The sequence below is a fragment of the Hippocampus zosterae genome, chromosome 14 (assembly GCF_025434085.1).
Source record: "Hippocampus zosterae strain Florida chromosome 14, ASM2543408v3, whole genome shotgun sequence".
Classification (NCBI taxonomy): domain Eukaryota; kingdom Metazoa; phylum Chordata; class Actinopteri; order Syngnathiformes; family Syngnathidae; genus Hippocampus; species Hippocampus zosterae.
Window position 1 is genome coordinate 20,334,043 of NC_067464.1, and position 17,291 is coordinate 20,351,333.

Consider the following 17,291-nt stretch of genomic DNA (forward strand, 5'->3'; position numbering starts at 1 on the left):
ACCTCTAATGGACGAACCCTTCCCCCAATTAGTTCATTAAATCAAGGTTCCACTGTATTTTAAATGAAGTCCCAACTCCTACATTTTACGTGCTTTAAGTTGATGATTGTGTTTATTGCATTCGCAAAGTGTGTGCTTAATGACGATTCAATCATCAATTTTATTTTTCTAACTATTAAATTCTTATCACAAATCGAAATAGAAGCTTTGTTACCTCTTGGATGGTCAGCATAGTCAGGTCTTTGGATTTCACTGGGTACAAGCCGCAAAGGTGTCTAAGAGGAACAGGGGGTAAGAAGAACACATGTTGGGTCCTCTCAAAAAAAATTCAAATATTTTCTATTCTATCATTTATGCACACACAAAATAGTACAATCTTTTTTTTTTTTTTTTCGCACATAAGTCTGTCATATTCCTTGGGTTCGCCGACTTTTTCCCAACACACTCAAGGCGCTCCACTTGGGCTGGCATCGTTTCGTGCTGGTTTGGATATCTTGTATGGTAGAATTCGGTTTGACAAGATGTATTTGACACCATCCCTTTCAAGATAAAGGTCTTTACTTACCGTGAGTTGTGAAGGTATTTTCCCCCTCTGAATCCACACCATGTGAGATGCAATCATGTAGTGGAAAGAAATGTAAACTCAAATTTTTTTTTTTAACCAATTTTTTTTTAATTTAAAAGCAGGAAGGGCAAAATGATTCACCTTGTTTTTCTCCATGCAGACAACTGAGTCCAAGGATTTAATCCTGTATGAAAACATTCAAACTATGTAGGTGCATGGATGGAATCCTCTAATAGTTTACAACTATGCGGATGATATAATGTACGGCGTGGCCAACAACGCAACAGAACAACCTTAGCAATGACAATGTAAGACACCGCCCGACTGTGACGTGTGCTCTCTGTGCTAGCAGGAATGCATGGATCGAGTAGGTAATCCCATCCATCCATCCATCCATCATCTACCGCTTATCCGGGGCCGGGTCGCGGGGGCATCAGCTTTAGCAGGGAAGCCCAGACTTCCCTCTCCCTAGCTACTTCTTCCAGCTCTCCCCGGGGGATCCCGAGTCGTTCCCAGGCAAGCTGGGTGACATAGTCTCTCCAGCGTGTCCTGGGTCTTCCTCAGGGTCTCCTCCAGGTGGGACATGACCGGAACACCTCACCGGAGAGGCACTCAGGAGGCATCCGAATCAGATGCCCAAGCCACCTCATCTGGCTCCTCTCGATGTGGAGGAGAAGCGGCTCGACTCTGAGCCCCTCCCGGATGACTGAGCTTCTCACCTTATCTCTAAGGGAGAGCCCGGACACCCTGCGGAGAAAACTCATTTCGGCCGCTTGTATCCGGGATCTCGTTCTTTCGGTCACGACCCATAGCTCGTGACCATAGATGAGGGTTGGGACGTAGATCGACCGGTAAATTGAGAGCTTTGCCCTTTGGCTCAGCTCCTTCTTCACCACGACAGACCGATACAACGTCCGCATCACAGCAGACGCTGCACCGATCCGCCTGTCGATCTCCTGCTCCCTCCTGCCCCCACTCGTGAACAAGACCCCAAGATACTTGAACTCCTCCACTTGGGGCAAGATCTCCTCCCCGACCCGGAGGGGGCACTCCACCCTTTTCCGACTGAGGACCATGGCTTCAGATTTGGAGGTGCTGATCTCCATCCCAACCGCTTCACACTCGGGTGCGAAACGCTCCAGTGAGAGTTGGAGAGCCCCGCTTGAAGGAGCCAACAGCACCACATCATCTGCAAAAAGCAGGGATGTAATACTGAGGCCCCCAAAACAGACCCCCTCACCGCTTCGGCTGCGCCTAGAAATTCTGTCCATAAAGGTTATGAACAGAATCGGCGACAAAGGGCAGCCTTGGCGGAGTCCTACCCCCACGGGAAACGATTCCGACTTACTGTCGGCAATGCGAACCAAACTCTGACATCGGTGGTATAGTGACCGAACAGCCCGTATCAGGGGGTTCGGTACCCCATACCCACGAAGCACCCCCCACAGAACTCCCCGAGGGACACGGTCAAACGCCTTCTCCAAGTCCACAAAACACATGTAGACTGGTTGGGCGAATTCCCACATACCCTCAAGGACCCTGCTAAGGGTGTAGAGCTGGTCCACTGTTCCACGGCCGGGACGAAAACCACACTGCTCCTCCTCAATCTGAGGCTCGACTTCCTGACGGACCCTCCTCTCCAGCACCCCTGAATAGACCTTACCAGGGAGGCTGAGGAGTGTGATCCCTCTGTAGTTGGAACACACCCTCCGGTCCCCCTTTTTAAAAAGAGGGACTACCACCCCGGTCTGCCAATCCAGAGGCACTCTCCCTGTTGACCACGCGATGTTGCAGAGGCGTGTCAACCAGGATAGCCCCACAACATCCAGAGCCTTGAGGAACTCCGGGCGGATCTCATCCACCCCCCTGGGGCCTTGCCACCGAGGAGCTTTTTAAACACATCGGTGACTTCAACCACAGAGATAGGAGAGCCCACCTCAGAGTCCCCAGGCTCTGCTTCCTCCAAGGAAGGCGTGTTGGTGGAGTTGAGGAGGTCTTCGAAGTACTCTGCCCACCGGTTCACAACGTCCCGAGTCGAAGTCAGCAGCGCCCCATCCCCACTGTACACAGTGTTAGTGGTGCACTGCTTCCCCCTCCTGAGACGTCGGATGGTGGACCAGAATTTCCTCGAAGCCGTCCGGAAGTCGGCTTCCATGGCCTCACCGAACTCTTCCCACGCTCGGGTTTTTGCCTCGGCGACCACCGAAGCCGCGGTCCGCTTGGCCAGTCGATACCCGTCAGCTGTCTCTGGGGTCCCACAGGCCATAAAGGCTCGATAGGACTCCTTCTTCAGCTTGACGGCATCCCTTACTGCTGGTGTCCACCAGCGAGTACGGGGGTTGCCGCCACGACAAGCACCAACCACCTTACGGCCACAACTCAGATTGGCCGCCTCAACAATAGAAGCACGGAACATGGTCCACTCGGGCTCAATGTCCCCCGCCTCCCCCGGAACATGGGAAAAGCTCTGTCGGAGGTGGGAGTTGAAACTCCTTCTGACAGGGGATTCCGCCAGAAGCTCCCAACAAACCCTCACTATACGTTTGGGTCTGCCAGGACGGACCGGCATCTTCCCCCACCATCGGAGCCTACTCACCACGAGGTGGTGATCAGTTGACAGCTCCGCCCCTCTCTTCACCCGAGTGTCCAGAACATGCGGCCGCAAATCCGATGATACAACTACAAAGTCGATCATCGAACTGCGGCCTAGGGTGTCCTGGTGCCAAGTGCACATATGGACACCCTTATGTTTGAACAAGGTGTTCGTTATGGACAATCCGGGACGAGCACAGAAGTCCAATAACAAAACACCACTCGGGTTCTGATCGGGGGGGCCGTTCCTCCCAATCACGCCCCTCCAGGTATCACTGTCATTGCCCACGTGAGCATTGAAGTCCCCCAGCAGAACAATGGAGTCCCCAGCAGGAGTACTCTCCAGCACACCCTCCAAGGACTCCAAAAAGGGTGGGTATGCTGAGCTGCTGTTTGGTGCATATGCACAAACAACAGTCAGGACCCGTCCACCCACCCGAAGGCGGAGGGAGGCAACCCTCTCGTCTACCGGTGTGAACCCCAATGTACAGGCACTGAGCCGGGGGGCAATGAGTATGCCCACACCTGCTCTGCGCCTCTCACCGTGAGCAACTCCAGAGTGGAAGAGAGTCCAACCCCACTCGAGAGAACTGGTACCAGAACCCAGGCTGTGTGTGGAGGCAAGTCCGACTATATCCAGTCGGAAATTCTCTGCCTCACACACCAGCTCAGGCTCCTTCCCTGCCAGAGAGGTGACATTCCATGTCCCAAGAGCTAGCTTCTGCCGCCGAGGATCGGACCGCCAGGGTCCCAGCCTTTGGCTGCCGCCCAGCTCACATTGCACCCGACCCCTTTGGCCCCTCTCATGGGTGGTGAGCCCATGGGAAGGGGGACCCACGTTGCCTCTTCGGGCTGTGCCCGGCCGGGCCCCATGGGTGTAAGCCCGGCCACCAGGCGCCTGCCAACGAGCCCCACCTCCAGGCCTGGCTCCAGAGGGGGGCCCCGGTGACCCGCGTCCGGGCAAGGGAAACCTAGATCCATTTATTTTTATCATCATTGGGGTCTTTTGAGCCGTGCTTTGTCTGGCCCCTCACCTAGAACCTGTTTGCCATGGGTGACCCTGCCAGGGGCATAAAGCCCCAGACAACTTAGCTTCTAGGATCATTGGGACACACAAACCCCTCCACCACGGTAAGGTGACGACTCACGGAGGGGGTATGAATGAATGAATGATGAATGTAGGTAATCCCGTTGTGCACAATTTACAGCAGAGCATCGAATTGCAAACAATAACACTAGGCTAATAACCACAACCTATATAGCTTCAATTGCTTCCAGTCCCAATGGGTCTCAGCTCCACTCTGTCAGGCCGTGCAGGCACAACATTTTCCGCATCCCAGGCATCTGGCTTGTACATGTATGGCCCAACATACTGCTTGCCAACAATCTCCTGTTCCTCAACATCTCCAAACACCTGGATACCCTCAGATAAGTTCGAAAAGTTCATTCATTCATTCATCTTCCGAGCCGCTTGGTCCTCACTAGGGTCGCGGGGGTGCTGGAGCCTATCCCAGCTGTCTTCGGGCAGTAGGCGGGGGACACACTGAATCGGTTGCCAGCCAATCGCAGGGCACACAGAAACGAACAACCATCCGCACTCACACTCACACCTAGGGACAATTCAGAGTGTTCAATCAGCCTACCACGCATGTTTTTGGAATGTGGGAGGAAACCGGAGCACCCGGAGAAAACCCTCACAGGCCCGGCCGGGGAGAACATGCAAACTCCACACAGGGAGGCCGGAGCTGGAATCGAACCCGGTACCTCTGCACTGTGAAGCCGACGTGCTAACCACTGGACTACCGGGAAAAGTTGCTTTATGAATTTATTTCTGACCGACTTTGTACACTGTTGCTAACCAAGTCATTTGAGTAAAATATTTTGCAAATATATCTTGAGTCACTGTCAAGCTTTACATCATACGAAACTAGAGTTTGCCAATTGAGACGACTTTACATGAGCAAATATGGTCGTGCTGTACCACCCCAGAAAGGGTGCGACCAAATCTGTGCTTGGGCGACCAACTGAAAAAGTTGGTTGAACCAGTGCTACTTGCGAAAAAGTTAGTGTAGAGCCCTTACAATAAGCCTGTGTATCATTTCAGTATTTATACTTTTTAAATATTTTTGTTGGTTGGTCACCAATGAGATTTTTTTCAAATGTAAAGCTTTGGCTATCAATAGCAATACGCTTCTAAATAAAAGCTCAAGCTATTTATCAAGTCTGACATCCTTCATTTAGACTGATATGTTGATACAATCATTTAGCACAATGCCTAACATTAGCACTACTTGGCTATTCGCGCAACTGACTGCTATGAATTCATTGTCGAACCAAGCTTGGGATGGTTCTTTATAAAGGTTGACTGGCGGGCCAGTCTTATCAAGCACTGGGAGAAACCCTGAACATCAGTGGAAAACATTAATTTGCTGTGAGATATCCTTTGTGCGCAACGTCATTCATCTGTGGCAGAATCCTATTCTTATTCAAAATGGAGTGCGGTAGAGACAATTGTTTCTTAACATCATTTAGCATTAAAGCCCTTTTAAATAACCAGAAACACTGAGTCATCAACAGCTGCAACAGCTGACGGCACTGGAAGCATTTCTTTCAAAAGAAGATGTCAAGTCAACAGTATTTATAGAGCACTTTCAAACAGCCATCTCTGCATACAAAGTGCTGTACATGGAGCAATTTAACATGTGGGGGGTAGTGTCAACGTTATGCCCGTTTTTCGCTGATTGCTTCATTTCACTGTCTGTTTGCTCATGTTTGCCCCGCCACGGAAATGCACTAGATGAGACGATGACCAGACTCAATCTGTACAGCCACGAGTCTGGGTGTCCATGCTACAAGGTACAGAAGTCTCACTGAAAGCAACAAAAGTCATTTGATGGCAGTGATCGTTGTGCAAAATATCAATAATTTTATCCAGGCCGGTTTCATTGGTTAGCTTTCATTCATTTTGTATTTATTTTTTTCCATTACTCCCCCCTTTTTTTGTTGTTTTCTTGCATGAACAGAAGGCTATAACAATGTTTTCCATGTGCGTCGTAGGAAAATAGTGTAAACCAAATTTTTAACTGTGGAAGATGAAAAATGTAATGGCAGTGACACTGAGCTTGCACATCTGTACTCCAGTCATCAAATTTTCCCCTATTGCAATAAAAAAAAAATCAATTCTTAATACTGTATGAGACACCTTACCAGTGGGTAGTAGGGACGGAGTTTTCCCGTGAAGCGATAGCCAGGCCATGGGTCTGTGTTGATGTCTTTTTCCACACAGTTCTTACATTCATTCTGGTTCTTGTCCTCCTCTGACCAAACAACACAGATTAAACGCATTATAATTCCAACAAAATACAAAACATTTAGCACAGAAAATAGAAGGCCAATGAGATTTTAAGTTGGCTAAGAATAAGCGCCGTATTCATTTGGAAACAAAAACAACAAGTGACATCACAACTGGCAGCTCAAAACAACCTGTTTTGCATTAAGATTGTTACATGGCTTCATCGCTTTTGCTAAAAATCATTACGGGTGCATAGTTAAGCAAACACCGGTTTCTAAAATTTGGGCCATCATTTTGCCAAATGCATTTGGCCTCATAAATAACATACAAACCTAATGGTCCAAAACTGTTTTTGCATTCATTCAACTGAATGCATTATCAACATAAGAATGCTTTCTTTATGAGTCCTTTCAAGTATGCACTGAGAGCAAGGGCGCGCGTGGTTTGAGGTTATCTTTGGATGGGCCAATCACAATAAACTGCATCGACAGATTTGTGAAGAGTAACACAGTGTTGATATTTGAGTTTCATTTGATCCCTCTGGAAACATTTGTGTTGATAGTAATAATAGAACCATGCAGACTGAGGCGTCTCAAGGGGCGATCGCCGCCCCCTCCCCTCCCCCGCCCAAACATTTGTAGTGTCTCCACTGTGAGACAAATAAAGGTTTTCTTAACTTAGTTTAAAAAAAATCCTTGAAACCATGAAAACTTAACTTGAAATTAATTTGGCGTACTGCTGAAAAATGTGGGCGCCTGGCAGCACAAACTGGTCACTGAGCCCGAGATACTTACTTGCTTTTTTGTGCAGCAACTTGTGAGATGCCCAACTCCCTTTGAAACATTCCTGGAAATGAAAAGAGAAAATAAAAACTCCCAGAAATAAAGGATTCTTGCTTTGGCATACTGGATAAAAATGAATCAATAAATCCAGAATGTGATGACTCTAGGCTTCCATTTTAAGTCTTGGCTTCTTTTGTTCCATGAGAACTAAAACAATAAAACAGGGACAGCTGCCGAACTTTGCAGCTTGTCAAGCCATCTCCTTTAGGACAGACAATAAATTACTTGCAGGGCATCAGGGGTGCAGTTTGCAAAGATTACACTCTTGGGCATTGTTTCTGTAAAAGACCTCAGAACACTGTTTTTATTCAAAGAAGCTGCCACTTGTTCATTTTTTTCAGCTTGATGTCAAAAACAAAACATTCAGACGCACAATTCACGGAGAGGGCCGATAACCAGGGAACTGGTTTTGGTTGCACATCCAAAATACAATCACTGCATGATCCTCATAGGGTCTAAGGGGTCGGGAACCTATGGCTTGCGAGCCAGGTGGGGCTCTTTTGATGATTGCATCTGGCTCGCAGATAAAACTAAATATTCTCGCTTGTTTGATCCATCCTTTGACTTTTCACTGGTCATGTCTTGTTCAAGGATGGAGTTGGCTGCAGGGGCAATTTTAATTGGATGATATTGGCCTGCATCGGCCATTGCTGTGGAAACAGGTAAACGCCCCCTGAATCAGCCCGCTCAGTCATTAGCTCAAAGCTAATCTTTCGACGAATAAGATGGCGAAAAGAGAAAAAGATGACAAGTATGGTACACTTCAGGACGAATGGACCGAAGGATTCGCCATTGTGGAGAGAACTGGTTATGCAGTGTGTCTAATTTGCAATGACAAAATACCATTGATGAAACGGACAAATGTAAACTGGCACTTTGACACGCGCCATCAAAAATGGCCGACTGGAGACTTCTGCAAATGACGTCACTCGCCGGTGATTGCCAAACAAAAGCATTTCCGTGGCTATGAGTCCAACTATGAACCAGGGTGGGTTGTGTTTGAAAAACTAATGAAGGCATGCTTGAAATACAGTAAACCCTCATTATCTCTGTTCATCATACTGTCTGTTTGCTCATGTTTGCCCCGCCACGGAAATGCACTTGATGAGACAATGACCAGACTCAATCTGTACAGCCATGAGTCTGGGTGTCCATGCTACAAGGTACAGAAATAGCGAAAGATCATTGTAGTTTAAGCTCTAAGTATTACTCAAAAGATGTTTGGACAAGTCTACTTCGCAATTGACCTTTAATCGACATTGGATTACAGTACAAATTGATGAGTTCCTATGACAGGTCACCGCGTTTTAGACATCACGGACGAGGTGGTGCACTACCAGCCATGAATAATTTGTTCGAGTTTGGTAGATTTTGTAGGCGTTGAAGGCAACGTAAACAAAAGCGGGCCAGCGGAGCATCACAGCACTTTCAACATCCTAGATGAGAGAGATGACTAGCAGGACCTCTGTGGATTGTTGTCATGTCTGGTAGGCAATGGAGGCAACGTAAAGAAAAGAGGGGCAGCTGAGCTGGGCTAAATGTTAACCGTGAAAAGAAGTGGTTCAGAAGATGGATGGCATGGCACTGTGTTCTAGTTGGAATTCAGTAAATATTCCCACCTACGAACTTTTGTCAAGAGGAAATTCCCTGACCCGGAATAAAAACCCATGTATTAAAATTTTGACTACGATAATTTATTGAACGGTGTTTGTTTTTTTTTTTCTTCTTTCTACCATTCTTGCTGCTGGAGGCTGTAAATTTCCCCAGTGTGGGACAAATAAAGGATATCTTATCATATATTACATGAACAATCGATTCATAACAACGAAAGTTTCAGTACCCAGAAGCCATACGCAAGCCCGCAGTAGCGCAAACTCAAGCAAGTCCCGCTCGATACTACGGAATAACTGTGTCCGTGCCGCTATTTACTTTCATTGGATTCAAAACAGCGACGTGTAAGTGACTCAATTCGCATGAGTCCTACTTGAATCGCCAACGCTTAAAAAAAAAAAATCAATCATTTACATTTACGTTTTGTAGACCGTAGCATTCAAACAAAGAGGTAATGACCGTGGAAGAGAGTGCAATGCATCCGATTACCTGCTCAGAGTAAATTGCTTGTGGCTCGACGTGGAATGCTTCACTTGTTATCGTGCTAAAAACCTTACGCTAACTGGTCCGTTTATTAGAGAGAAGGCGAATTCCATAGCTCTAACTATGGGTGTCGAGGACTTCCTGTGGCTGGCTTCAAAAGTTCGTTGCATAACATCAGCTTAGCAACGCTGTCTTCTGTGGTGATTGAGGTGACGTCAAGTTAGAGACAGTAAGTGAGTGGAAAGAAGAGCTACCAGGTCTGTTACTAACCTCATTATGTTGCAAATAGTCCTCATTTTGTGATTAGAATTCTTACACTGTACTGTATTTTGTTCATATACCTGAACTGTATGCTTTTTGTGTTATAAACAGTTTTTGGACCATAGATTTCTGGATTTTATTGCTTGTGTTGTTCCACATGTATTTTGTTAACATAATTGCATGTTCATAAAGGACATGTACAGTATGTTAACTGTTTTGTTAAGCGCTTTGTTACAGCTGCTGCTGCCGTTGTGAAAGTGCTATATACAGTAATCCCTCGTTTATCGTGGTTAATGGGGACCAAAACCACCCATGTTAAACGAAAACCTGCGAAGTAGCTTCCAATTAACAAACAGGTAAAACATTTTTTCTTAAGTCCGCAAATGGTCAGCGAGAAGCTGCAAAACAGCGAGTCACATAGAGCAACATATACAGTACTGTACTCCATGTATATGTTTAAAAAAAAATTATATGTTTGAAAAAATCCGCGATGCACTGAACCTGCGATAAACGAACCGCGAAGTAGCGAGGGATCGCTGTACATCTTAATCAAGATATATTGTATGTACCATCATTGTTTCGTTTCCCATCCATCCATCATCTACCGCTTATCCGGGGCTGGGTCGCGGGGGCAACAGCTTTAGCAGGGAAGCCCAGACTCCCTCTCCCTAGCTACTTCTTCCAGCTCTCCCCGGGGGATCCTGAGTCGTTCCCAGGCAAGCTGGGTGACATAGTCTCTCCAGCGTGTCCTGGGTCTTCCTCGGGGTCTCCTCCCGGTGGGACATGACCGGAACACCTCACCAGGGAGGCGCTCAGGAGGCATCCGAATCAGATGCCCAAGCCACCTCATCTGGCTCCTCTCGATGTGGAGGAGAAGCACTCGACTCTGAGCCCCTCCCGGATGACAGAGCTTCTCACCTTATCTCTAAGGGAGAGCCCGGACACCCTGCGGAGAAAACTCATTTCGGCCGCTTGTATCCGGGATCTCGTTCTTTCGGTCACGACCCATAGCTCGTGACCATAGATGAGGGTTGGGACGTAGATCGACCGGTAAATTGAGAGCTTTGCCCTTTGGCTCAGCTCCTTCTTCACCACGACAGACCGATACAACGTCCGCATCACAGCAGACGCTGCACCGATCCGCCTGTCGATCTCCTGCTCCCTCCTGCCCCCACTCGTGAACAAGACCCCAAGATACTTGAACTCCTCGTCTTGGGGAAAGATCTCCTCCCCGACCCGGAGGGGGCACTCCACCCTTTTCCGACTGAGGACCATGGCTTCAGATTTGGAGGTGCTGATCTCCATCCCAACCGCTTCACACTCGGCTGCGAAACGCTCCAGTGAGAGTTGGAGAGCCCTGCTTGAAGGAGCCAACAGCACCACATCATCTGCAAAAAGCAGGGATGTAATACTGAGGCCCCCAAAACAGACCCCCTCAACGCTTCGGCTGCGCCTAGAAATTCTGTCCATAAAGGTTATGAACAGAATCGGCGACAAAGGGCAGCCTTGGCGGAGTCCTACCCCCACGGGAAACGATTCCGACTTACTGTCGGCAATGCGAACCAAACTCTGACATCGGTGGTATAGTGACCGAACAGCCCGTATCAGGGGGTTCGGTACCCCATACCCTCGAAGCACCCACCACAGAACTCCCCGAGGGACACGGTCAAACGCCTTCTCCAAGTCCACAAAACACATGTAGACTGGTTGGGCGAATTCCCACATACACTCGAGGACCCTGCTAAGGGTGAAGAGCTGGTCCACTGTTCCACGGCCGGGACGAAAACCACACTGCTCCTCCTCAATCTGAGGCTCGACTTCCTAATGGACCCTCCTCTCAAGCACCCCTGAATAGACCTTACCAGGGAGGCTGAGGGGTGTGATCCCTCTGTAGTTGGAACATACCCTCCTGTCCCCCTTTTTAAAAAGAGAGACTATCACCCCGGTCTGCCAATCCAGAGGCACTCTCCCTGTTGACCACGCGATGTTGCAGAGGCGTGTCAACAAGAACAGCCCCACAACATCCAGAGCCTTGAGGAACTCCGGGCGGATCTCATCCACCCCTGGGGCCTTGCCACCGAGGAGCTTTTTAACCACATCGGTGACTTCAGCCACAAAGATAGGAGAGCCCACCTCAGAGTCCCCAGGCTCTGCTTCCTCCAAGGAAGACGTGTTGGTGGAGTTGAGGAGGTCTTCGAAGTACTCTGCCCACCGGTTCACAACGTCCCGAGTCGAAGTCAGCATCCCCCCATCCCCACTGTACACAGTGTTAATGGTGCACTGCTTCCTCCTCCTGAGACGTCGGATGGTGGACCAGAATTTCCTCGAAGCCGTCCGGAAGTCGGCTTCCATGTCCTCACCAAACTCTTCCCACGCTCGGGTTTTTGCGTCGGCGACCACCGAAGCTGCGTTCCGCTTGGCCAGTCGATACCCGTCAGCTGCCTCTGGGGTCCCACAGGCCATAAAGGCTCGATAGGACTCCTTCTTCAGCTTGACGGCATCCCTTACTGCTGGTGTCCACCAGCGAGTACGGGGGTTGCCGCCACGACAGGCACCAACCACCTTACGGCCACAACTCAGATTAGCCGCCTCAACAATAGAGGCACGGAACATGGTCCACTGGGGCTCAATGTCCCCCGCCTCCCACGGAACATGGGAAAAGCTCTGTCAGAGGTGGGAGTTGAAACTCCTGACAGGGGATTCCGTCAGACGGTCCCAACAAACCCTCACAATCCGTTTGGGTTTGCCAGGACGGACCGGCATCTTCCCCCACCATCGGAGCCTACTCACCACCAGGTGGTGATCAGTTGACAGCTCCGCCCCTCTCTTCACCCGAGTGTCCAAAACATGCGGCCGCAAATCCGATGATACAACTACAAAGTCGATCATCGAACTGCGGCCTAGGGTGTCCTGGTGCCAAGTGCACATATGTTTGAACAAGGTGTTCGTTATGGACAATCCGTGGCGAGCACAGAAGTCCAATAACAAAACACCACTCGAGTTCTGATCGGGGGGGCCGTTCCTCCCAATCACGCCCCTCCAGGTCTCACTGTCATTGCCCACGTGAGCATTGAAGTCCCCCAGCAGAACAAGGGAGTCCCCAGCAGGAGTACTCTCCAGCACACCCTCCAAGGACTCTAAAAAGGGTGGGTATGCTGAGCTGCTGTTTGGTGCATAAGCACAAACAACAGTCAGGACCCGTCCACCCACCCGAAGGCGGAGGGAGGCAACCCTCTCGTCTACCGGTGTGAACCCCAATGTACAGGCACTGAGCTGGGGGGCAATGAGTATGCCCACACCTGCTCTGCACCTCTCACCGTGAGCAACTCCAGAGTGGAAGAGAGTGTTTCGTTTCCCGCATCAGGAAATTCTGTTGTAAGGAAAGATTGGACAATGCAAACATGATTTCTTACGAGAGAAAACTTACTGTATAGAGAAAAAGAGAGAGATAAGGGCTGTTCACACGGCAAGATTTGGTCCGGTGCTGCCCCATTAGAGCGTTCACACGTGCAAATTAGCTCCGGGGTAGCCCCGGAAAATAGCTTGTACCGGACCAAATTTGACCCACCTCAGGGAGGTGGGTCAAATATTTGCTCTGGGGCAAATGCTGGGGCAAATGCTCGTTTGCGAGGCAGCTCCAGAGCAAATGCTTGTGAAGAGTACGTATGGCGAGAATCCGTTGCTTTCGTGCTCTGTCGGACTTCCGTAATGTGTTGATTCATAACGACACAAGACTTGGCTAGTAACATATTTCCTTTTGTAGGAGACTGGACTGTCTCGGAGTTGTTTGTTCCTTTGTTGTTTGTTCACAACCCCCCGCCCCCATAGAATTTGTTTTGTAATTTCCTCTCTTGATTTCCTGTTTGGCGCAATAGTGTTTGCTTTTCTGAGTGTCATTGAAGTCATCGTTCATTTACGTTTTCTTGGGCGGTCACTCTCGAGCAGAAAGCACAGAGGAAACCGAGAAGGACGTGCCGGTCCAGTCATCACTTTAGTTGTGTATATACAGTACGAATGTCACCTCTCTGGCAGGGAAGGAGCCCGAACTGGTGTGTGAGGCAGAGAAGTTCCGACTGGATATAGTCGGAATTGCCTCCACACACAGCCTAGGTTCTGGTACCAGCCCTCTCGAGAGGGGTTGGACTCTCTTTCACTCTGGAGTTGCTCACGGTGAGAGGCGCAGAGCAGGTGTGGGCATACTTATTGCCCCCCGGCTCAGTGCCTGTACATTGGGGTTCACACCGGTGGACGAGAGGGTTGCATCCCTCCGCCTGCGGGTGGGGGGACGGGTCCTGACTGTTGTTTGTGCATATGCACCAAACAGCAGCTCAGCATACCCACCCTTTTTGGAGTCCTTGGAGGGTGTGCTGGAGAGTACTCCTGCTGGGGACTCCTTTGTTCTACTGGGGGACTTCAATGCTCACGTGGGCAATGACAGTGAGACCTGGAGGGGCGTGATTGGGAGGAACGGCCCCCCCGATCAGAACTCGAGTGGTGTTTTGTTATTGGACTTCTGTGCTCGTCACGGATTGTCCATAACAAACACCTTGTTCAAACATAAGGGTGGCCACGTGTGCACTTGGCACCAGGACACCCTAGGCCGTAGTTCGATGATCGACCTTGTGGTCGTGTCATCGGATTTGCGGCCGCATGTTCTGGACACTCGGGTGAAGAGAGGGGCGGAGCTGTCAACTGATCACCACCTGGTGGTGAGTAGGCTCCGATGGTGGGGGAAGATGCCGGTCCGTCCTGGCAGACCCAAACGTATTGTGAGGGTTTGTTGGGAGCGTCTGGCGGAATCCCCTGTCAGAAGGAGTTTCAACTCCCACCTCCGACAGAGCTTTTCCCATGTTCCGGGGGAGACGGGGGACATTGAGTCCGAGTGGACCATGTTCCGTGCCTCTATTGTTGAGGCGGCCAATCTGAGTTGTGGCCGTAAGGTGGTTGGTGCCTGTCGTGGCGGCAACCCTCGTACTCGCTGGTGGACACCAGCAGTAAGGGATGCCGTCAAGCTGAAGAAGGAGTCTTATCGAGCCTTTATGGCCTGTGGGACCCCAGAGGCAGCCGACGGCTACCGACTGGCCAAGCGGAACGCAGCTTCGGTGGTCGCCGAGGCAAAAACCCGAGCGTGGGAAGAGTTCGGTGAGGCCATGGAAGCCGACTTCCGGACGGCTTCGAGGAAATTCTGGTCCACCATCCGACGTCTCAGGAGGGGGAAGCAGTGCACCACGAACACTGTGTACAGTGGGGATGGGGCGCTGCTGACTTCGACTCGGGACGTTGTGAACCGGTGGGCAGAGTACTTCGAAGACCTCCTCAACTCCACCAACACGCCTTCCTTGGAGGAAGCAGAGCCTGGGGACTCTGAGGTGGGCTCTCCTATCTCTGTGGTTGAAGTCACCGATGTGGTTAAAAAGCTCCTCGGTGGCAAGGCCCCAGGGGTGGATGAGATCCGCCCAGAGTTCCTCAAGGTTCTGGATGTTGTGGGGCTGTCCTGGTTGACACGCCTCTGCAACATCGCGTGGTCAACGGGGAGAGTGCCTCTGGATTGGCAGACCGGGGTGGTAGTCCCTCTTTTTAAAAAGGGGGACCGAAGGGTGTGTTCCAACTACAGAGGGATCACACTCCTCAGCCTCCCTGGTAAGGTCTATTCAGGGGTGCTGGAGAGGAGGGTCCGTCAGGAAGTCGAGCCTCAGATTGAGGAGGAGCAGTGTGGTTTTCGTCCCGGCCGTGGAACAGTGGACCAGCTCTACACCCTTAGCAGGGTTCTCGAGGGTATGTGGGAATTCGCCCAACCAGTCTACATGTGTTTTGTGGACTTGGAGAAGGCATTTGACCGTGTCCCTCGGGGAGTTCTGTGGGGGGTGCTTCGTGGGTATAGGGTACCGAACCCCCTGATACGGGCTGTTCGGTCACTATACCACCGATGTCAGAGTTTGGTCCGCATTGCCGGCAGTAAGTCGGAATCGTTTCCAGTGAGGGTAGGACTCCGCCAAGGCTGCCCTTTGTCACCGATTCTGTTCATAACCTTCATGGACAGAATCTCTAGGCGCAGCCGAAGCGTTGAGGGGGTCCGTTTTGGTGGCCTCAGTATTGCATCCCTGCTTTTTGCAGATGATGTGGTGCTGTTGGCTCCTTCAAACAGGGCTCTCCAACTCTCACTGGAGCGTTTCGCAGCCGAGTGTGAAGCGGTTGGGATGAAAATCAGCACCTCCAAATCTGAAACCATGGTCCTCAGTCGAAAAAGGGTGGAGTGCCCCCTCCGGGTCGGGGGGGAGATCTTGCCCCAAGTGGAGGAGTTTAAGTATCTTGGGGTCTTGTTCACGAGTGAGGGCAGGAGGGAGCGAGAGATCGACAGGCGGATCGGTGCAGCGTCTGCTGTGATGCGGACGTTGTATCGGTCTGTCGTGGTGAAGAAGGAGCTGAGCCAAAGGGCGAAGCTCTCAATTTACCGGTCGATCTACGTTCCAACCCTCATCTATGGTCACGAGCTATGGGTCATGACCGAAAGAACGAGATCCCGGATACAAGCGGCCGAAATGAGTTTTCTCCGCAGGGTGTCCGGGCTCTCCCTTAGAGATAAGGTTAGAAGCTCGGTCATCCGGGAGGGGCTCAGAGTCGAGCCGCTTCTCCTCCACATCGAGAGGAGCCAGATGAGGTGGCTTGGGCATCTGATTCGGATGCCCCCTGAACGCCTCCCTGGTGAGGTGTTCCGGGCATGTCCCACCGGGAGGAGACCCCGAGGAAGACCCAGGACACGCTGGAGAGACTATGTCACCCAGCTGGCCTGGGAACGCCTCGGGATCCCCCGGGGAGAGCTGGAAGAAGTAGCTAGGGAGAGGGAAGTCTGGGCTTCCCTACTAAAGCTGTTGCCCCCGCGACCCGGCCCCGGATAAGCGGTAGAAGATGGATGGATGGATGGATGGATGGATATACAGTACGTTTTAAAAAGAACCAACACGACAGCTCGTTTGTTTTCTGCCGTTTTGCTCCGCTGCAGAAACTGCCGTGTGAACGCAAGTGGGGCAGCCCCGAGACTGTATCGGGGCTGCCCCGCTCAGCGGCTTTGTACGTGTGAACGCTCAGCACAATTTGCTGCGGTACAAAATATCCTGCAACAAACTATCTCGGTGCAGCACCGGAGCAAATGTGTGCCGTGTGAATGGCCCTATAGAGAGAAAAAGAGAGAGACAGACTGTCTAATAACGTTCGTTACAGTATTACAGTATTTTTTCAAATGTACGGGTAAGTTGTGTATATATTGGATGAAAATAATCGGAGCAACTAGAATCGTTTATGTCATAATCACACTAATAACGATGAATTGCATAGAACGTGTAAGTTGTTGGTAATAGTTTTGCCCACAATGTTACAAAGTGCCAAGATGAGGGGCAATAGTGTGGCAGAGAAAACAGTCGCGCTTCGTCAACCTCGCTAGCTATTTATGAAAAAGTCATACAAATCAAAAGGGTTTTTCGGTACAGGCTCCCAACAAATATTTGAATGCATATAATTCTAGAGTGTTTTACCAAATCGTGATGTTTGAAATCACCGATATCAGCCAACCGGTCTTGAGTTAGCAAGGTAGTTCGGGCAGTCGTCAAGCAAATTTGACAGAATTAACTGGGCTCACAACGGAGTGTTA

The 17,291-nt window shown here is 50.2% G+C and overlaps 1 protein-coding gene across 2 annotated transcripts in view; it reads right to left on the minus strand.

Moving 5' to 3' along the window:
- The window catches only part of metap1 (methionyl aminopeptidase 1), a 51,861-nt gene that overhangs the window by 34,127 nt on the left and 443 nt on the right, over positions 1-17,291 (minus strand). Inside the window, exons 2-5 of one of the 2 annotated variants that reach the window (XM_052085801.1) lie at positions 7,244-7,295; positions 6,365-6,474; positions 707-749; positions 215-275 (exon numbers count right to left, since the gene is read on the minus strand). In XM_052085801.1, coding sequence (XP_051941761.1) covers positions 215-275; positions 707-749; positions 6,365-6,474; positions 7,244-7,295 — 266 coding nt within the window. The remainder of the gene's footprint in view (positions 1-214; positions 276-706; positions 750-6,364; positions 6,475-7,243; positions 7,296-17,291) is intronic. The other variant, XM_052085802.1, reaches the window with a different exon arrangement.